Source organism: Mustelus asterias, chromosome 1 (genome assembly GCF_964213995.1).
Source record: "Mustelus asterias chromosome 1, sMusAst1.hap1.1, whole genome shotgun sequence".
Taxonomy (NCBI): Eukaryota; Metazoa; Chordata; class Chondrichthyes; order Carcharhiniformes; family Triakidae; genus Mustelus; species Mustelus asterias.
The window spans coordinates 134570312-134593457 of NC_135801.1; the positions used below are offsets into that span (position 1 = coordinate 134570312).

At 47.0% G+C, this 23146-nt stretch overlaps 1 protein-coding gene across 1 annotated transcript in view; it reads right to left on the reverse strand.

The window, feature by feature from the left end:
- Positions 1-23146, reverse strand: part of itga2.2 (integrin, alpha 2 (CD49B, alpha 2 subunit of VLA-2 receptor), tandem duplicate 2) — a 154095-nt gene that overhangs the window by 102485 nt on the left and 28464 nt on the right. The window contains exon 2 of the mRNA XM_078219451.1: positions 9701-9827. Within this exon, the coding sequence (XP_078075577.1) occupies positions 9701-9827 (127 nt within the window). The remainder of the gene's footprint in view (positions 1-9700; positions 9828-23146) is intronic.

Consider the following 23146-nt stretch of genomic DNA (forward strand, 5'->3'; position numbering starts at 1 on the left):
CTTCACTACTCCAAAATAATCATGATTTCATACGTTGGTTTGAATAGCAATTTGGGTTGTGTTGAGTCTTGTGGCTTAGCTCATCATGAGCATTAGCATTGCCAGGGCATCGTGTCATTACAATAGTCCAGGATGGAAGTAGAATGAGCACTGCTGAGCTCCCATTGGTGTGAGATAATACAGTAAATAACCTTCTTAAATATAGATAGAAATATACCCATTACATATTAGTGACTGCTCATACCCCAAGGGCAAACCTTCAGCTGCCAAAGGGCGGTGGATTCAGTTTGATGCAGGTTCAGGGAATAGGGTGGGTGCGTAGCGTTTAATCTCCAAAAAGTGACATCAGGTTGGGAACCCAATATGGCCCTTCCCAATTTGGGTTTAAATCAGTGTTGCAGTCATATCCTATGCTGGAAAGCATATTGGGAGGCGTACTCTTTACTTTTAAAAAGGAATGTGGGATATGGACACTGTACTCCACAGAATGGACCTAAAGAATCAGGTGACTTATTTTAGGATTTCTATACAGACATGTCTGCGCAGATCTCTGGCAAATTCTTAGAATGCCAGTGGTCTTTGCAGCTGCTGATTGATTACCCCTCACCATTTCAACAGGAGTGACTTACAATAGCTGCTAGACTGGCCAGCCTTGTGAAGCTGGAATTTCAAATGAAGACATTTCAGCTTAGCCCGAACATTGATAAGATATCATTCACTCCCTATTCTGCATCAATTACATCCACCATCAACTTGTTGTGTGGACAATCAAATACCTTAATACTGCTGTTGTATGACTGAAACTGGCTGCAGATGGTCAATACCTGATTCATCAACAAGGAAAGCTCAGCAGGTTGATCTGGGATATACAAACTAGAACAAAAACATCTCTCACCCAGCCTCAAAAGTCACTGTAGACAGAGAATTGGGGCTTAATCATTTTACCTGCAGAATTATATTTCTTGACTACAGAGGGTCAACCTACATCTTTGATTTTTTTAAAAATCAGCAATTTTCAATGTTCCTCGTCTTAAATAAACTAAGAGAGAATCCAACAGGCCTATCAAGTTTAAAAAATGATGTTAAGGACTGTGTAAAGAAGTGACCTATTTCCTTGTTTTCACCTTTTTAAATGCAGAATTCTCACCAATATTTCTGACAGGTTCAATTTTTGCTAGTAGGGGAAAAGTGGGAAGGAGGGGGCAGTGTTGGGAGAGGGCATAATTCTTGCAGGAGGAAAATATTTTCTCTTGGTGCTGAGTTCAAACAGACCCCATTTTGGTTGTTGCAAGGGCCTTACCCTGCAATATGGGAATCATAAATTATGGGACTAGGTGCTAACACTCAAAGGTGGATAACATATGCTTATCTTAGGTTTTTAAAATTTCTGCTCTTTAAATAAAAAAAGGACCAAAGCTGTCACTGGGAGTTCAAAAAAAAATCTGTTGAACGCCTTTGACTGATAGGCCATCAGGTTATAAAGAAAATAGTATCTGGTCACGCAGTTTCAATAGAGTTTTTTGACATTTTCCCAAGGGCTATTATTGTGTTGCGATGAATGCTTGGCTGAGTTTCTAATGCTACAATTATCTGAAGAGAGGTTCTCAATTCACAGTTTGATTGACAGCTTGAAGAGTCTATTAAATTATAACTGTCTTTAATATAGGGTCTGCAGTTTGTTTGTTTTTATAAGAGATTCACCATTTGAAGAGGTTTGAAAGCTTTGAAAGAATTTCATGAATAGGAATTTTAATCATAGAAACATGAGTAGGAGCAGGAGGGTGGCTATTTGGCCTTTCAAGCCTGCTCCACCATTCATTATGATCATGGCTGATCATCCAATTCAATAGTCTGATCCCGCCTTTCCCATATCCTTTGATTGTCTTCGCCTCAAGTGCTATCTAAATACGTCTTGAAAACATTCAATGTTAGAGTCATAGAATCTCTACAGTGTAGGAGGAGGCCATTTGATCCATTGAGTCTGCACCAACCAAAATCACACCCAGACCCTGTCCCTGTAACCCCATGTGTTTACCCTGCTAATCCCTCTGACACTAAGGGGCAACTTACACGGCCAATCAATCTAACCAGCAGATCTTTGGAGTGTGGGAGGAAACTGAAGCACCTGGGAGGAACCGATGTAGACACAGAGAGAATGTGCAAACTGCACACAGACAGCGACTTGAGGCTGGAATTGAACCCGGGTCCCTGGTGCTGTGAGGCAGCAGTGCTAACCACTGTGCCACCGTACTGCCCATTTTGGCCTCAACTACTCTCCATGGTAATGAATTCCATAAGCTGACCACTCTCTAGGTGAAGAAATTTCTCCTCAGCTCTGTCCTAAACCATCTACCCGGTATCCTCAGACTGTGACCCCCTGGTCCTGGACACCCCAACCATCGGGAACATCCTTCTTGCATCCACCCTGTTAGAATTGTTAGAATTTTATAAGTTTCTATGAGATCCCTCCTCATTCCTGTATCTGGTTAAGTACATTGACCAAAACAGACGCCAGAGTGTGGCAACTCAGGGAATTTCACAGTAACTTCATTGCAGTGTTAATGTAAGCCTTACTTGTGACTAATAAATAAACTTTAACTTTTCATTCTTCTGAACTCCAGTGAATACAATCCTAAATGATTTAATCTCTTCTCATATGTCAGTCCTGCCATCTCAGGAATCAGTCTGGTAAAGCTTCTCTGCATTTCCTCTAGAGCAAGAACATCCTTCCTCAGATAAGGAGACCAAAACTGCTCACAATATTCCAGATATGGCCTCATCAAGGCCCTGCATAATGCAGCAAAGCACCCCTGCTCTTGCACTTGTATCTTCTCGCCATGAAAGCCAATATACCATTTGCCTTTTTTACTGCCTGCTGCATGTTTACCTTCAGCAACTGGTGTACGAGGGCATCCAGGTCTCATTGCATGTTCCCCTTCCCTCATTTATGGTCATTCAGATTGTAATCTGCTTTTCCTGTAGCTAAAGGGCTCAAGGGGTATGGAGAGAAAGTGGGGGTGGGATGCTGAAAGTGCATGATCAACCATGATCATATTGAATGGTGGTGCAGGCTCAAAGGGCTGAATGGCCTACTCCTGCACCTATTTTCTATGTTTATATGTTTCCTGCTTTTGCTGCCAAAATGGACAATCTCACATTTATCCATATTACGCTGCAATAGCCAATCATTTGCCCACTCATTCAACTTGTCCATCTCACACTGAAACATCTTTGCATCCTCCTCACACTCACCCTCCCACCCAACTTTGTGTCATCTGCAAATTTGGAGATATTACATTTAATTCCCTCGTATAAATCATTAATATACATTGTGAATAGCTGGATAGTGAATAGTTCCAGCACTGATCTCTGCGATACCCCACTAGTCACTGTCTGCCATTTGGAAAAAGACCTGTTTATTCCTACTCTTTGTTTCCTGTCTGCTAGCCAGTTTTCCATCCATCTCAATGCACAACCCCCCAATTCGAGGTGCTTTAATTTTACACATTAATCTCTTCTTTGGGATTTTGTCGAAAGCCTTCTGAAAGTCGAAATGAACCACATCCACTGACTCTCCCTCATCAACTCTACTAGTTACATCCTCAAAGAATTCAGTAGATTTATCAAGCATAATTTCCATTTCATAAATCCATGCTGACTCTGTCCAATCCTGCCACTGATTCACCAGCAAGTGTGTATGAATGAAATGTGTATTGGATTGTTAGAAGTTTTTATTTCAACTCCACATGGCTCTTCATATTTGTCCATGTTGGATACTGCTTAAGTGCCTGTGGAAATTGCTTGGGGGCTATCAGCAAGCATGGTGGTGTGGAGAATGAGTTGCCATTGAATTGGCATGTAGGGGGCATAAGTATGGAGGAGCAAGAGTTGGCATTGAATTTTGATGGGGGCTATGAGGTAGTGTGGGGGTATCACTGGCATTGACTTGGCATAGGAATATGAAGCAGCATAGGGGTGGTTAGGGGTAATGAGTTGGCATTGGATTGTCATGGAAGGTATGAGAGACCAGGTAAGGGTGGGGATTTAAGGGGTCTGAAGGATGAGCGCTAGAGAGTCTAGAAGCTTGTAAAATAACTGGGGTGAAGTCCCAGAGAACTGAGGTGGGCCTTCTAACCAGCCCAAATTGGCACTTGCTCACTCCTGTGGCTTTGGTTGTAGGGTTGATGGGCAAGAGTCTTTCTCTCTCCCATACCCCTTTTTAGGGAGACAGACCTAGAATGTCAGCAAATTTCCTGATGAAGTTTACCTGCGAACATCTGTCCCTCAGTCTTTATTTTGTACATCTATTCCACTCTTAAACATCATTAAAATACTCAGCAGTTTTACTTTAGCGTGTCTTCTTGTATTGAAGAGAGTGTGTCTTATCAATGAGTAAATGAGGAGTTAAATGTATGATATGGTATAACTTAGTAAGAGCCATACAAAAAGCAACTATTGTAGTTCTGGATCAAAAGGCTACTTGACACCGTGACTGAAAATTTAACTAAGGAAGTCAAACAAAGAACAATTTAAAAATTCAAAATTCCATGGAAACATTAATAACCTCTGGCCGGGATCAGCAGAGGGCGTGCACATCTGGTTAAATTACAAACAATGAACAAACAGCCAGAGATGTTGAGATTTATTCAATTTTATTTTTATAAGTAAATTTGGCCAACCAACAATTAAATTGAAAACCAACTGACCCGTGAATTGTAATTCAATTCACTGGGGATCCTCTTAAATTAAGGCTTAGTAGGTTTGGATCTTACGTTCTGCCAACTTTAAGTAATGTGATTCCAATTTTAAGGCTTTTGTGAAACTCTGGTCGAAATCTTACCAAAAAATGGCAGAGTGTTGGCACTGGCCCAAAAAAACGGAATGTTTCCCTTTGACAGTGCCGGCGTGTTTTCGGGCAGAATCTTATGCCTCATTAGCGATCATTTTTATTCCCACGTGTTCCATCTGATTTGCTCACCCCACAACAACTTAACTGCTGCAAGCAATACGCCCTCGCCTGGGATGCAGAGGCAGCCCTGGTCAATACAAGCTCACTACAAAAGAGGACGGGGCAGCAGTGCCGGAAGAAGATGAATGATCTTCTTCACTCAGCCAGGGTAAGTGAACCCGCCCCCAGTCTCCCACTGGACCCTCTCGCACACGCCTCGCACCCCCAACCTTTTCTCTCACTGAGCCACCTTGGCCTTTGCCAACACTAGGCATCAGGTTCCCCCCTCCCTCCCACAATCACCATGTTTCTCCAATAGCTGCTGTGCTCCTCACACTCCAGCTGCCGACCAAGCCGAATACCTGCCACACCTCATCACCATCTTAAAGATCAACACTCCCACCTAGACTCTTCCTCTCTGTGTCATTGTAGGACAAAATCAACCACAACAGGCGTCAGCGAGTGCAGCCAGCTGGAGTCATACCCGAGCTGAGAACCGCCACATGTTTTGAGGAGTGAACCCTCGGCTGGTCGGGGAGAAGGAAGAATGTGCCTGCGCTGCTGGTGAAGCAGCAGAGAAACATGAGAATCCTCAACACATTTACTGTCATTCCACATATCTCAAGTGAGGAATGATTGTTCCCCCTGTTTCCTCCAGAATGCACTAATGTGTGTGCGTTCTCTTACAGGCTGACCAGCGGAACAGTCCGGACCATCCTCCTTCACCTGTCACACCAGATTCCAGCAGTTCACATGGGACTTCCCCAACCCCACCACTGAAGAGGCGTCACAGCTGTCACCTGCACCCGGCACCAGTGTAGATACTCACACCTCAGTGGGGCCAATAAGTAGATAGGCTTCTGGGTCACTCACTACCTCACAGCTGAAGATTCACAGCAGGCAGAGGCCGGGATATCCCAGGAAACTGGCAATCTGAGGGATGCCAGAGCTCAGGACTGCTGAGCCCCTTGCCAATGATGTGCCCCTGGGCCCAGTTGTCCAACAGTTGCTGGAGCTGCAATGACAGAGTCATGAGTATCAGGAAGGGATGACAGCAGCCCTCCTCAAAATGCAAGGCCAATTGGAGGAGTCCCATCACCTTCTATCCAAGAAGATGGTGCCGTAACTGCAGGGCATTGCGAGGTTGGCGTCCGCACTGGAGACCTTGGTACTGGATGTGACAGGAGATGTCTGCATCATAACTCAGCACGTGAGCTCCATGGTGCAAGGCTTCAACTGCATGGTGCAGGCACTGGTGGGAATCCACAAATGTCAGTGCCAGAGGGTCGTGGGGCTTCCTAATCTCACTCCAACAGCGTGCCATGCCCTGTGTCCTTGGCTGGCAGCCTCTGGAGGGCCTCAACCTGGAGGGGCCGGCTGACTTTTGGGTGTCCCTGGTGACACCGTATCACTTTGTTTTTCCTGAATCCCAATAGATGTGCTGGTGTCAGGAGGGGGGGGTGGAATTCAGAAGGAATGGAGTCTGCCAGGAGCTCCCTGGTGGATAGCCCCAAGCTCTGCTCCCGCGCTTCCTCCTCTCCAGTCTGCCCAATGGCCCCTGAACGGGTCGGGGGAGAACCCTGATGATTGTCTGGGGGAGTGGGAGGGGACAACCCCAGATGATTTTCTGTGGGGGGAGGGGGGCAGAGCCCCCAAAACCACCATGGTGGTGGTGGGTGGGGGAGTTTATTTTTAATTCTGATCAATGCGCTCTTTAAAGGTGGCACCGTGATGTCTGTGTTCTTGGCCTGTCCAGCTCTATCAAGCCCCACCCCAACAGAGTGACAGAGTAAATCCCAGCCACTCACCTATTTTCTCTCAGAGAGGCTCAGGAACAGGAGAGAAAACTGGTCTGTGTAGTTGGACAGCTTCATGCCAATTTTTAGTCTGAGCCTGACACTCTGAAAACAATTGGCAAGTTTCCACCCATGGTGCCATCCAGGATGCAGGTCTTCTCTTTTTAATTGTCGCTCTGGCTATATCCACAAACTTAACGAATCAGGTACAGTGACATAAATAAGAACAGATTAACACAATCAAACACAGATCAATCAAAACAGTGCAGCACAGGAAGAACAGTACAGCACAGGAAACAGGCCCTTCGGCCCTCCAAGTAACTCCAAGAAAACATTGAACAGGGCAGGAAAAATGTTCAATTCTGAATCAAAATATTGAACTCAGGGCTTGGGTGCAAAATTCTCAGCTGACAATCTGAGGGAGTGCTACACTACTGGAGCTATCATCTTTTAGAGGACAGGTCTGACCTCTAGGGGAGGTTCAAACTCTCCCATTACATATTTCAAACAGGAGCATGGCAATTAATCTCAATGTTCTGGCCAATATTTATTCCTCAATCAACATCACAGAAATAGATTAGTTGATCACTATTACAATATTGTTTGTGGATGCTTGCTGAATACAGATTGGCTGCTGTGTTTCCTATATTACACAAGTGACTATAATTGAAAGGTACTTCCATGCCTATAACACACTTTGAGCCAGCCTGAGGCTTTACAAGGTGTTATATAAATGCAAATCTTGCTTTCTTTCTTTCATAACCTCAGGTTGTCTCAAAATGTTTTCCAGTCAGTGAAGTAATTTGAAATGTAATGGATAAAAAAAGTACCTGGATGAGTGCTTGGCACACCATAACATTCAAGGCTATGGGCCAAGTGCTGGCAAGTGGGATTAGGTGGACAGGTCAGGGCCTTTCATGCATTGGTGCAGACTCGATGGGCTGAAAGGCCTCTTCTGTGATTCTGTGATAAAAGAGCTGAACTCAAGGGATAAAGTCAGAGTGACTGCCCTTGACGTCAAGGTGGTATTTGACCGAATGTGGCATCAAGGAGCCCGAGCAAAACTGGAGTCAATGGGAACCAGAGGAACAATTATCTGCTAGTTGGAGTCATGCTTGGCACAAAGAAAGGTGGCTGTGGTTGCTGGAGATCAATCATCTCTGTTCAGGGACACCACAGCAGGAGTCCCTCCTGGGGAGTGTCCGAGGCCCAACCATCTTTAGCTGTTTCATCGATGACCTTCCCTCCATCATAAAGTCAGAAGTGGGGATATTTACTGATGACTGCACAACATTCTGCACAATTTGCGACTCTTCAGATACTGAAGAAGTCTGTATCCATATGCAGCAAGACATGGTCAACTTTCAAGTTTGGGCTGATAAGTGGCCACGTTCATGCCACAGAAATGCCAGGCAATGACCATCTTCAATAACAGAGAATCAAACTTAGATGGCGTTACCATCACTGAATCCCCCACTATCAACATCATGGAGGTTACCATTAACCAGAAACTGAACTGGATTAGCCATATAAATGCGATGGCTACAAAACCTGGTTAGAAGCTGGGAATGCTGTGGAGAGTAATTCACCTTCTGATTCCTTGAAACCATCTATAGGAAACAAGCCAGGAGTGTGATGGAATACTCTCCTGGATGAGAGCAGCTTCAACAACATTCAAGAAGCTTGACATTATTCAGGACAAAGCAGCTCAAACATTCAATCCCCGCATCACTGATGCACAGTGGCAACAGTGTGTACCGTCTACAAGATGCATTGCGGAAACTCATCAAAGCTCCTTCTACAGCACCTTCCAAACCCAGGGCCTCTAGCCCCTAGAAAGACAAGGATAGCAGATGCATGGGAGCACAACTACCTGTAAGTTGCTCTCCAAGCCACTTCCCATCCTGTCTTGGAACTATATCACCGGTCTTTCACTGTCACTGGGTCAAAATCCTGGAACTCAATTCCTAACAGCACTGTGGGTGTACCTACACCGCATGGACTGTAGCAGTTCAAGAAGGTAACTCACCACCACCTTCTAAAGGGCAATAAATTCTGTCCTAGCCAGCAAAGCCAACATCTCACCAATGAATAAATTAAAAATAACTGTTGCCACATGGGAAAATATTAAGCAATGTCAACAGAAACAGAGGGACGTTTGGCAGAAAAGCAGGTGGGGCATAGTTTGATGGAGTTGTGTGTGATAAATGTGACTGACAGAAGTGTATGATTGTTACAAGAAGTACAGATTACACAGTAGGGATGGAATTTTCCCGTCCTGCCCACCACTGGAATCGTAGCGGACAGGGGGCAGACCATGCAAAGGTCGCTGACCTCGGGTGGGATTTTCCGGTTTTGGGGCGAGCGCGGCTGGAAAATCCCACCCTAGGTGTGTGCACATTTAAGATTTTCAATGTATTATAGATTAATTGTTTAAATATCTGATTTAAATAACTTCCCTTCCTATTTCTAGGCAAAGATAGATAGGAAGTAACCATTCAATCACTGCTATTTTTCTTTACCCTTCAACTCCCATCATTATCTTTGTCAGGTGGGTCAGGTTGTTTTTCATTCTCTGTCCATTATGGATCTTCTTCAGAAACGCTTTTCCTAAACCTGTCTCTGTCAACACTTTTGCTCAAGAGGTCACACAAGCTCATCAGCTCAATTTTCCTTAAAGAAAAGATGGCAAGTAGAACAGCAATACCACAGAAAAATTGCCACTTCTGAGTTACATTTCAGACACTTAGCTATCCATTCTCTTTGGAGTATGAGAAAAAAAAAGTGCTGAAGAAGTCATTCATTCTTCTCTTTACACCACCCAAATTGACCATTGTATCTGTCTTTTCTTTTAATTTACTTCATCGCTCCATAACATGCAGTAAACATGACTGTAGGTGAACCATGCTCCATTATGATGTTCCCAAAATAGAAGTCCGAATAAAGTCTACCTTACCATTGCCCATCTGCATTTGAAAACTGCTGAATGGTGGTGCCAAACTGAACACCTGGAGGGCCTGACAACGTTTTGGCTCCCAACACGTCAACATTAAAAGCTTGGGATGGTTGCAGAAGAAGACCACCTATATAAAAGGACAGAAACAAGATCAATTAGTGAATCAGAAGGAAGCTAATATTTCAGAATGATTGTTATGATATTAACTAGCTTTGCATTTAATTTTTCAAGCCTAATTGAGTACTGATATTCCACACATTTTATAAATTATTTTAACTTTCAGTATTTTTACTTCAGAAATGTGAGTGCTGATGAACAATTGTAATGTTGGAGAGTTCTTTTTGTGTTAGTTGTTTCTTTGTCTTGGGTGAACGGCCGGCGGAGCATGTGAGCCTACTACCAGACCCTGACATTGAGAGGTCCAATTGTTTAAGAGAACCACACTTTATTACCATGCCTTTGGAAAGCTAGCTGTCCCAAATGAGTGTCTTCTACTCTGGTCCTCAGGCTTGCTTGGCCAGAATGATGGGAGGCCCAACGAGTGGAGGAGGAAGGGATGTGTTTGCGGAATAAGAGATCCCCGAGAAACAGTGCTGAGCCTGGAGCTAACATCACTGCTCCTCCGAGCCCCACAAAATTAGGGTTTCACTAACATTTCTCTGGTCTCTTCCTTTATGTCACCTGCTATAAATAGGCAGAGTGTGCAAGCACATCTTCCGCAGTTGCCCCTAAAAATTGCATTGACTTCTTTACATGACATTGCAGCCAGGTTTACCCACAGTAATAAGATGCTCGCCTGGTTTTGGTAGCCTCCTGGGTCACCCAATGGAAGGCTGAGTAAATATGGCAATGAAATGAGAACAGAGTGGTAAGTTCACAACAGCTATCCAACTCTGATGTGCTTCCATTTCAACTGGATAGACCGTTGGAAGCATTCCTAAAGTCTTTGGAGGAACGTCGGCAGCCTCGGGCAATTTTAAAGCATAACAAATTGCCGGAATCCATATGGGAGTGAAATAGAACCATTTTTACATTACGCCTCAATATCTCGATTTTCTCAGTTGGTGAAACTTCCACTGAAACTCTCAGCCGCTCATCAACAGAGTTCAGTCCCCACATGCACAGACCAGCGGGCTTCCTGCATTGACAGTAATTCTGAAAGGGTTTAAGTTTACAGAAAATTTCGAAGTGATTTTTCTATTCACTTCTCTTTGGTGGGTGGCACAGAGGCACTGTGGTGAACACTGCTGCCTCACAGCTCCAGGGACCCGAGCTCAATTCTGGCCTTGTGTCACTGTGTGGAGTTCGCACATTCTCCCCATGCTTGCTTGGGTTTCCTCCGGATACTCTGGTTTCCTCCCACACTCCGAAGATGTGCGAGTTACGTTGATTGGCCATGGTAAATTTTCCATATTGTCAGGGGACCTAGCAGGGTAAATACGTGGGGTTCGGGGGATAGGGCCTGGGTGGATTGTGGTTGGTGCAGACTTGATGGGCCAAATGGCCTCCTTCTGCACTGTAAGGATTCGATGGATCTATGATTCACTGCAACTTACATTGCATGTTCTGGATCTTTGAATGGATTTTTCTGGTATTAGATGGTTAAATTAAAAGTTATAATGCCTCAACACTTGCATTTTCTGAAACATGTCTGCCAAATATGCATAAAAGAATACAGTTATAGAATACAGTTATACAGAATACAGGGGGCGGCACGGTAGCACAGTGGTTAGCACTGCTGCTTCACAGCTCCAGGGACCTGGGTTCGATTCCCGGCTTGGGTCACTGTCTGTGTGGAGTTTGCACATTCTCCTCGTGTCTGCGTGGGTTTCCTTCGGGTGCTCCGGTTTCCTCCCACAGTCCAAAGATGTGCGGGTTAGGTTGATTGGCCATGCTAAAGATTGCCCCTTAGAGTCCTGAGATGCGTAGGTTAAAGGGATTAGCGGGTAAAATATGTAGGGATATGGGGGCCTGGGTGGGATTGTGGTTGGTGCAGACTCGATGGGCCGAATGGCCTCCTTCTGCACTGTAGGGTTTCTATGATTCTATGATTCAGTGTTAAGTTCTGTGCTTTTTCAGGGCCCTGATTGTTTACGCTGATTTCTGCTTATTGTACACTTGTCTTTACATTTTGGGGAATACTAATGATATTCATAAAGAAATTCTGGTGTAAATGGTTGGTTGCAACACCTGAGGAAACGCTGGCCAATATATTATGAAGAACTGTGCTAATTTCAGCACAGCTTCCTCTCTGCCGCTTTGCCAGCAGTTCAATCTTCATCAGTAATATGTGGAAAATTGATCAGGTTCTGTCTCCTTCAACCTATAAAGGAGTGAGGAAAATTTCCACCCGTTTACCGGTGGGATGATGCTCAGCTGTCCCGACCATGACCTTCATTCAAGTACTTATTCCAAGTAGTGCAGATGAGCAGGATGAATTTGCACGCATGCCAGCTGTATAAGCAAATGTTCCAATAACCAAATGGAAGCCTCCTTCATTCTCAAGCAGCAAGGAAACTAACCCCGCAAGCATTTTTTTTCCAGGTCAAATCACTTTTCCAAATAATAATGAATATTCTGGAATTACATCAAAATACATTGGATTTACAGCAAAGAAACAATCCATTCTCATCAACATGTTCATGTCAATGTTTATGTTCCACATGAGCCTCCTCCCACCCTACTTTATCTAACTGCATCCTTCTATTTCCTTTCTCCCTCATTCACTTATCTGGCTTCCTATTAAATGCATCTTTGCTATTAACCTCAATTCCTCCATGCCACTCTAAACATACCCCTGTTAAAGAGTTACTTAAATAAACAATTAAAAACGTAAGAAATTCTGAGAGCAATAAGCAAGTGTTATCTAACATGTCCTTTGATTTTTTTCAATTGGAGTGCATGGGTGCTACATGGCCCCTTACATGCATGGCCCCTTTAGAGCCGTTTGCATGCTGGCTTGATGGCTTTGACTTGTACGCAGCCTGCGTAAGAACTTTCAGGTTGATGTGAGGCTGCACAACATAGCGAGAACATTGGTTAGTCTTTCATTGTGTGTTCAGGAGCTAGATGGTGTTCTTTGGGGCTTGGCCATTCTCCCAAAGCAAGCTGCTTAAGACTGTAGTTTGTTAAAATTATGATTGTCCATTTACATCTTCTATGTACTGTGGTGAACCACTGTAACTACATGTGTATGCCTGGACACACCCATGCTGCACCTGGCCCGAGACTCCTCCCTTTCCACCTGAGACTCCTCCCTTTCCACCAGAGCGAGGTATAAAGGTGATGGTTCCTCCTCCTCGCCTCAGTCTGGGCCAGGTCAGCTACAAGGGTGTGCTCCTGATCTTTGTGAATAAAAGCCTGCTATTTTACTCACTCACTGGAGTCTTCGTATCGTGATTGATTGTGAATTAAATTGATGCACTAAAAAAAACAGAATAGAGCAACTTCTAAAGCACGATACTTTAAACCTGGATCCGCAAGCTGTGGGAGCCACCAACAGCTTCAATCACTGGCTGAAGTGCTTCGAAGCCTTCCTCGGAGCCTCCACTGCCGTCCGGTCTGATGCAGACAAGCTGCACGTGCTCAATGCCCGGGTAAGCGACACAGTTTATGCCACCATCTGTGACGCAGAGACGTACGTGGACGCGCTAGCGCTCCTAAAGAGCCAATACAGCCAACAGACAAACGAAGTCTACGCCAGGCACCTTCTGGCTACCCAAAAACAGCAGTCGGGAGAATCAAACGCACAGTTTCTCCGCAAACTACGTGCGCTCGGCAGGGCCTGTAACTGCAAGGCTGTATCTGCTGCGCAGTATACGGAGGACTTTATCCGTGATGCCTACATTACGGGTATCGAATGCAACTATATTTGGCAGCGCCTGCTAGAACAAGGTGGGCTAGATCTACCAAAAACTGTGACACTCGCTGAATCCCTAGAAGTGGCATCCCGTAACTTTGAGGCGTACGCACCCGATCACGCGATATCGTAGGCCTCACGGCCACTACCACCCCAGTACCTAGGAGGGCCACAGACGTATGCCACACAGCACCCCACCAATGACTCGACTGCTGCGGCTGTTACAAGCCCAAAATGCTATTTTTGCGGTCTAGGGAAACACCCCCGACAACGCTGCCCGGCAAGGGAGGTGTTCTGCTCTGGGTGCGGAAAGAAAGGCCACTACGCGAAAGTCTGCAGGGCAAAGTCGGCTTCGAAACCAAACAGCGCAGCGTGCGACCCGAGGGAACCGAAAAGCCGAACGCCATCAGCCGTGTGAGAGTCACGGGAGCCGCCATGTTGGACACCATCGACCACGTGTGAGTCAAGGGAGCCACCATTTTGGATGCCATCGGCCACGTGGGAGTCAAGGGAGCCGCCATCTTGGACGCCGTCGGCCGCATGTGAGACAAGGGAGCCGCCATTTTGGACGCCGGTCAATTTTTCTCTGGGACCCACGGTGGCAGAGGTCCAACTGGACCAGTCTCGTCCGCATCAGCTCGCCAGGTCCATGATGGATATCCAGGTAAACGGCCGCGTGGGAAATTGTTTGTTTGACTGCGGGAGTACGGAGAGCTTCATCCACCCCGATACTGTGCGCCGCCATGCCCATTCGGTGCGGCCAGTCAAACAAACCATTTCCTTGGCCTCAAAGTCCCGCTCGGTGGATGTCCTCGGGTATTGTGTGGTGACCCTTACGGTTGGGGGACCGAGTACGCAAATTTTAAGCTCCTGGTGCTGCCACACCTCTGCGCTCCTGTACTCCTAGGGCTCCATTTCATGACCCATCTTAGGAGTGTCACGTTGCAGTACAACGGGCCTCTTCCCCCGATCTCCGTCTGCAACCCACAGTTCCTAGACCGCCCACCGTGCACCACTTGCAGCCCTTCGACCCTCCAAGTCACCCCTCCTATTCGAACACCTCACCCCCGAGTGTAAGCCCATTGCCACTACGAGCAGACGGTACAGTGCGGGGGACAGGACCTTCATTAGGTCCGAGGTCCAGCGGCTCCTGAAGGAAGGGATCATTGAGGCGAGCACCAGCTCCTGGAGAGCGCAGGTGCTAGTGGTCAAAACTGGGGAGAAACACCGGATGGTCATCGATTACAGTCAGACCATCAACCGGTACACGCAGCTGGATGTGTATCCCCTTCCGCGCATATCCGACATGGTCAATCGGATTGCGCAATACCGGGTGTTCTCCACGATTGACCTCAAATCGACCTACCACCAGCTCCCCATCTGCCCGGAGGACCGCAAATATACGGCTTTCGAGGCGGATGGCCGCCTCTACCACTTTCTTAGGGTTCCTTTCGGAGTCACCAATGGGGTCTCGGTCTTCCAGCGCGAAATGGACCGAATGGTGGACCAGAACGGGCTGCGGGCCACCTTCCCATACCTGCGTAACGTCACCATCTGCGGCCATGATCAGCAGGACCACGACGCAAACCTTAATAAATTCCTTCATACGGCCGCTCTCCTAAATCTGACCTACAATAAGGAGAAGTGTGCCTTCCGCACTCACCGCCTCGCCATCCTGGGGTATGTAGTGGAGAACAGGGTCATCGGCCCCGATCCTGACCGCATGCGCCCCTTCATGGAACTTCCCCTTCCCACCACTCTTAAAGCACTGAGGAGATATCTGGGCTTCTTCTCATACTATGCCCAGTGGGTCCCTAATTACGCGGATAAGGCCCGTCCGTTTATTAAATCCACCCTTTTTCCCCTTTCAGGAGAGGCCTGCTTGGCCTTCGACCGCATCAAAGCAGACATTGCGAAGACCACGATACACACTGTGGACGAGTCAATCCCCTTCCAGGTGGAGTAATGCGTCTGACTTCGCCCTGGCCGCCACCCTTAACCAGGCGGGCAGACCCGTAGCCTTCTTCTCACGAACCCTTCAGGGCTTGGAAATTCAACACTCCTCTGTTGAGAAGGAGGCCCAGGCCATCGTCGAAGCAGTGCGACACTGGCGCCACTACCTAGCTGGCCGACGGTTCACCTTGCTCATGGACCAACGTTCGGTGGCTTTCATGTTCAACAACGCGCAGAGGGGCAAGATTAAGAATGATAAGATACTGAGGTGGAGGATTGAGCTCTCCACCTACAATTATGATATCTTATATTGGCCCGGGAAGCTCAATGAGCCTCCGGACGCTCTGTCTCGCGGAACATGTGCCAGCGCGCAGGTGAACCAGCTACAGACTCTCCACAATGACTCTGTCACCCGGGGGTCACCAGGCTCTACCATTTTATTAAGGCCCATAACCTGCCCTATTCTGTTGAGGACGTCCGGTCTATAACCAGACACTGCCCGGTCTGCACAGAGTGTAAGCCACACTTCTATCGGCCGGACAGGGCACACCTCATAAAAGCCACCCGCCCCTTTGAACGCCTCAGCGTCAATTTCAAAGGGCCCCTTCCTTCTTCTGACCGCAACATCTATTTCCTCAACATTATAGATGAGTACTCCCGATTCCCTTTTGCCATTCCCTGCTCGGACATGACCTCAACCACGGTCGTCAAGGCCCTGCACGGCCTCTTCACCCTGTTCGGTTACCCTAACTACATCCACAGCGACTGGGGATCCTCATTCATGAGTGATGAGCTGCGTCAGTACCTGCTCTCTAAGGGCATAGCCTTGAGTAGGACTACCAGCTATAACCCCAGGGGTAACGGGCAGGTCGAGAGGGAGAACGCGACAGTCTGGAAGGCCGTTTTACTAGCGCTACGGTCTAAAGGCCTTCCAGTCTCCCGCTGGCAAGAAGTCCTCCCTGATGCACTGCATTCAATTAGGTCCTTCCTGTGTACGACCACCAATGCCACCCCCCATGAGCGGATGTTTGCTTTCCCGAGGAAGTCCTCCTTGGGAATTGCACTACCGTCATGGCTGGCGTACCCAGGCCCCGTTCTGCTCCGGAGGCATGTGCGGCCCCATAAGTCGGACCCCCTTGTTGAAAAAGTCCAGCTCCTCCACGCCAACCCCCAATATGCCTATGTGGCATACTACGATGGGCGGGAGATCACGGTCTCTATCCGGGACCTGGCGCCTGCGGGTGCCCCGGAGCCCACTATGACCCCCCATCCCACATCCCTAGACCCCTCTGTTCAGGTAGCACCAGGTCCGCTTTCATCTTTGCCCCTTGTACGTAGCTCACCTGAGCCCCCGGAGTCACCGCGCAGGACCCGACCAGAAGGGACGATGGCGGACTCGAGCTGTTCCACCCTGCCATCGGAAACAACACCTCAACTGGTACAGCGATTGATCAAGCCGCCCGACAGGCTGAACCTGTGAAGGGACGACGCCTTACCTCAGTTTCGTGACTCTTGTGTATATATAGATCTTCATACCTCTGTACATATTGTTCCACCTACCCCCGCCGGACTCTTTTTTAAAGGAGGGGTGAATGTGGTGAACCACTGTAACTACATGTGTATGCCTGGACACACCCATGCTGCACCTGGCCCGAGACTCCTCCCTTTCCACCTGAGACTCCTCTCTTTCCACCAGAGCGAGGTATAAAGGTGATGGTCCCTCCTCCTCGCCTCAGTCTGGGCCAGGTCAGCTACAAGGGTGTGCTCCTGTTCTTTGTGAATAAAAGCCTGTTATTTCACTCACTCACTGGAGTCCTCATATCGTGATTGATAGTGCATCATGTACATTTTAGGAATTTTGCTTAAGGTTGGAACATCACTTCCCTCCTGATCTCTGTCATCACATTACTTCATCATCAGGTCATCATCATCACATTACTTCATCATCAGTGATGTTAACACTTTACCCCATATCTCCCCATTAGTCTTTATCCCAATTATATACATCCTTCTCCAGTTAGGTCACAAACGCACATAAGAAGTGATTTACCCTGGCTTTTCATTAAACCAATAAAAATCAACTTGGTTAAAAAGAATCCATGTCTTTAAGTGCAATTGGCAAAGAAACCAGAGGTGATATGAGAAAAAGAAGCAGCATGTTGCTATGATCTGGAATGCTTTATTTGAAAGGTTATTGGAAGTAGATTCAATGTCCAGGATTTGTCAGTGTAGCAGGGTTTCACCACTGATGCCAGCAGATCCTCAGCCATTCAATGCTGCGAGGAGAGTTAATTGGCTGAAGATGAGACTACCCTTGTTCGGGAGGAAGTTCCGGAGAAACTCTCACAATGTGAGGAGGTTTTGGGGGGAAGCTGGATGTGCAAAGGAGGCCAGTGAAGGAGGTGTCCCCCACTTCCTCCCCAAAGCCCAAGCAGGAAGACTTGCCAAGCCTGATCTCCTCCTACCAGCCTAAAAATTTAGGCTGGGTGGGAAGTGGCCTTTAATTGGCAATTAAAGGACCTCAATTGGGCAAGGGCAGATGGGCTGGTTAGGCTTTGCTTGGCCCCCATAAAATTGAGGACAGGTTGTGGTGGGATGGTGGACAGCAGGGACGTTTTACAGGCCCCTCACCTGCAAACCTGCCAGCGAGGGCCCATTACATTTTGTCCAATAATAACGGTTGAAAAGGAGCTGGATAAATAGTCTAAGGGGAAATGTGGGCGAAGAACAGGGGAGTGAATCTATTTGATTGCTTTACCAAGGAGCTGGCACAGGCATCATGACATTCTTCTGTGCTGTATCTTTCTAAGGTTCCATCAGTGATGTGAGGAAATTGACCCAAGATTAAATGTTACTGATTTAGAGCAGAGAGTCAAAAAAGCATTTGTTTTTTACACGGCAAATTGTGAAGTTATGGAATGCACACATCGTTAGTAGCAATAAATGGATGGTAATACAAAATGGTATATGACTTGGAGGGAAACCTGAAGTTTATGGTTGTCTCATGTACTTTTGGCCTTGTGTCAACTTGTAATGGAGTTTATAGCTTTGTGAAGTGCTGCTGATGAAGGCTTGGTGATTTGCTATGGTGTGTTCTGTCGGTAGTATACACCGTAGGCATGTTATGTTGGCAAAGTTTTTTTTTGTTTATGTCCAATTCAATCAAAGTCTCAACAAGTGAGACATTCCAGATCCAAGCCGACAAGACAGGCTCACCACTTCCTGTCTTGAGCTTGATCTACATGATCCAAGCTGATTGGAGCAGGCATTGTACCTCCTCCAAGGCTTGATCTCATTTGCATCTTAGCCAAAAGGCCAAGATGCCGCTTTAAAAAATTGCTTCAAATGAAGCCTCAGTAAACCTCATGACTTCAACCAAGTGCAGGACAACAAAACTACACTTGATCTTAGCCAAAAGGCTGAGAACTGGCAAAGATTTAAGCTAGTGGCTGGTGTACTAACCTACTGCCTCCCAAAAATACACAAGGCAAACACACCCGGCCGTCCCATCGTTTCAGGAAATGGAACCCTGTGCGAGAACCTCTCCGGCTATGTCAAGGGCATCATGAAACCCATTGTACAAAGAACCCCCAGCTTTTGTCGCGACACTACGGACTTCCTACAGAAACTCAACACACATGGAGCAGTTGAACCAGGAGCACTCCTCGTCACAATGGATGTCTCGGCACTCTACACCAGCATCCCCCACGATGATGGCATTGCTGCAATGGCCTCAGTACTCAATGCCGTCAACTGCCAGTTTCCAGATGCAATTTTACAACTCATCCGCTTCAACCTGGACCACAATATCTTCACCTTCAACAACCAGTTCTTCATCCAGACACACGGAACAGCCATGGGGACAAAATTCGCACCTCAATATGCCAACATCTTCATGCACAGGTTCGAACAAGATTTCTTCACCGCACAGGACCTTCAACCGATGCTATACACTAGATACATCGATGACATTTTCTTCCTTTGGAGTCATGGTGAGCAATCACTGAAACAACTATATGATGACATCAACAAGTTCCATCCCACTATCAGACTCACCATGGACTACTCTCCGGAATCAGTTGCATTCTTGGACACATGCATCTCCATTAAGGACGGTCACCTCAGCACCTCACTGTACCGCAAGCCCACGGATAACATCATGATGCTCCACTTCTCCAGCTTCCACCCTAAACACGTAAAAGAAGCCATCCCCTACGGACAAGCTCGGATCTGCTCGGATGAGGAGGATCGCAACAGACACCTCCAGACGCTGAAAGATGCCCTCATAAGAACAGGATATGGCGCTCGACTCATCGATCAACAGTTCCGACGCGCCACCGCGAAAAACCGCACCGACCTCCTCAGAAGACAAACACGGGACACGGTGTACAGAGTACCCTTCGTCGTCCAGTACTTCCCCGGAGTGGAGAAGCTACGGCATCTCCTCCGGAGCCTTCAACATGTCATTGATGAAGACGAACATCTCGCCAAGGCCATCCCCACACCCCCACTTCTTGCCTTCAAACAACCGCACAACCTCAAACAGACCACTGTCCGCAGCAAACTACCCAGCCTTCAGGAGAACAGTGACCACGACACCACACAACCCTGCCACAGCAACCTCTGCAAGACGTGCCGGATCATCGACACGGATGCCAACATCTCACGTGAGAACACCATCTACCAGGTACACGGTACCTACTCTTGCAACTCGGCCAACGTTGTCTACCTGATACGCTGCAGGAAAGGATGTCCCGAGGCATGGTACATTGGGGAAACCATGCAGACGCTACAACAACGGATGAATGAACACCGCTCGACAATCACCAGGCAAAACTGTTCTCTTCCTGTGGGGGAGCACTCAAGCAGTCACAGGCAGTCAGCCTTGGATCTTCAGGTAAGCGTTCTCCAAGGCGGCCTTCACGACACACGACAGCGCAGAGTCGCTGAGCAGAAACTGATAGCCAAGTTCCGCACACATGAGGACGGCCTAAACCAGGATGTTGGATTTATGTCACATTATCAGTAAGCCCCACAGCTTGCCTCCTGGGCTTGTAGAATCGCACTAGCTGTTCTGTCTGGAGACAATACACATCACTTTAACCTGTGTTTAATGCTCCCTCCACCCACATTATCTGTACCTTTAAGACCTGGCTGGCTGTAGAGATTTGCATTCTAATTAGTATTCTGTAACTTGATTTCTGTGTCTGTGCACTGTTGGAGAACAGATATCCACTCCATCTGACGAAGGAGCTGTGCTCCGAAAGCTTATGGTATTTGCTACCAAATAAACCTGTTGGACTTTAACCTGGTGTTGTGAGACTTCTTACTGTACTAACCCAACAGAACTGCTTTGTCCAGGGTACTGTCAAATCTGTTGATTGTTGCAGCTGTAACAATTGTGTTACTTGTGCTTGTGTGGCTTGAATGTGTAAGTGAATCTCCTTCCCCCCATCTCCCACCTAACCTATGAATGGTATGAGACCTGCTGAAGGGTCATATACATAAATAACAAGTAACTGAGAGAAGAAACAAATGTCTGAAGAAGGGGGAAGTGGACCATGCTGAATCTGTAATGCGCTATTCAATTGATCCAGTTAACTTTTAAACATTGGCATGAAGTTTGTTTGCAGTCATCGAAGTTTAAGTGATCTTTAACTCCTAAGGTCTGGCTATCTTGATTCCAAGCCTGTAATGTGATTAATGTGGCGTAACTATGCTATTGTTAAAGGAAGTGAATGGACAAAAATCAGCAAGATGGTGTTTTATAAGGTTAAATGTTAAATTGATCAGATTTAAGTTATTGTCAAATTTGTAACAAATGTGCCATATGGGCTGATTGTTTAGAAACTGAGAAATTGGCGATGAGTTAATTGTCTTGTTAATTGTGAGGGGGTTGGAGAACAAAGAAGGGGGTGTAGGGAGCAACTGTTCCTTTTGGTTGAGGTGTCAATCACTAGGTGGTAAGGTTTTAGGGTAAGGGGCTGGAAATTCAGGGGGGATTTGAGAAAAACCTTTTCACTTAGAGAGTGGGAGTCTGGAATATGATGCCTGGGAAGGTAGAAGAGGCTGGAAACCTTACAATCTTTATGAAATATTTGAATGAGCACTTGAAATATCATAACATTCAAAGATATGAAACAAGAGCAGGAAAATGGGATTAGCGCGCCTTTAGTGGCAGTTATTGTCAGTGCCAACTCGATGGGCCGATAGGCCTTTTCTGCGCTGTATGACTCAATGACCGGAATGTTATCACTTCACGCCAGCGGGATTTTCCCATCCCGCTGCAGTGAATGGAGGTTAGGTTGGGTGCCAAATGGCACCATTAGACTTGCCTATCTACTGTGGTTTGATCATCACAATTATGCTTTCAAAGGCCATACAATCCAATTTAAGTGATATCCTTTGTAATGATGATGTGTCTTTATTAAAAAAGATGCAGGGCTTGATTCTCCCATTCTGAGGCTAAGTGCTCACGTAGACTGGAGATGCCCCCTCCACCCCCGCCCCGCTCCCCCCTGCGCCCGCCCCCCCCCCCCCCCCACCCACCCACCCTCCCCCTCCCAGAGAGATGTCAATTTCACCTGATTTCAGAGGAGGTCTGACAGGGAGGAAGGGAAATCTCTACTGCAGAATGGAGTGCTGCAATGATTTAAAATCCTGCCAGGTGACCAGGGGGCATGGAGGTTGAAGTGCCCTGGCCACTTCACAATCTTCACAGCTGACCGGCAGAAATGCAGATATTGTTCACAGAGCTGCCTGAATTCAGCATGCCAGGTGTCTGCCAGGGCTGGAAGGGGCAGTCAAGCCATGACATCCTGTCCTGGCCCAGAATGGCAGAGAGTCCCAGCCCGAGCCCACCCAACCCCAAGAACTCTTGAAGGACCCATTTTCTGCAGCCTGGCAGCCGCAGAAGGGCAAATGGCCACTGGACCTACCTCCTTGAGCCACCTTGGGGCACAAGGTGCCAGGCCAGAGTGTTAGTGCCAGGGTGCCTGGGGGTAGCTCCATGTTGGTACTGCCAAGGCATGTGACCTGAAGGGAGGCTGAGTAGGGGTCTGAGGGAGGCAGAGGGGGTGAATCCTGAGAGCCCTCACGCTGGTCGGGAATGCTGATTTTTGGCTGATGCCCCATTCACCAGGGCATCGGGATTCCCACCAGCCGTCTGAAGAGGTTGGAGGATCGGGCCGGCAATTTCTAATTCTCCTGAATTTAAAAAATAAACAATGACCTATAATTCTATTAAGATAATGGAGGTTTGCTAACCAACCAGAACATACAACTTTCATTCCTCCCAAGTGGGATCAAAAGGGAACAGGTATCCCCCCGAGGAGTGTGAAATACCACATCTCTTGTTGGATTTCATTCTATTTTGAATCTTTGCAAAAGTGTCTGAGTGAGACATGAAAATGCAATTATTTGTTCTACAAAATAATGACAACCACATAAGTGAAAATCAAATTTCTCTGGAGATACAGCCAACAGGGCTTTTAATGACTATTTTACCAAGCCAGAGAGAGCAGAATGCTATATTGAAAAGCTGCAAGCTTGCTATTTCTCTCTCTCTCTCTCTCTCTCTCGCTTTCTCTCTCTCAAAAGTATTGCACCAGGATTTGCAATAAAAAATCCGAAGA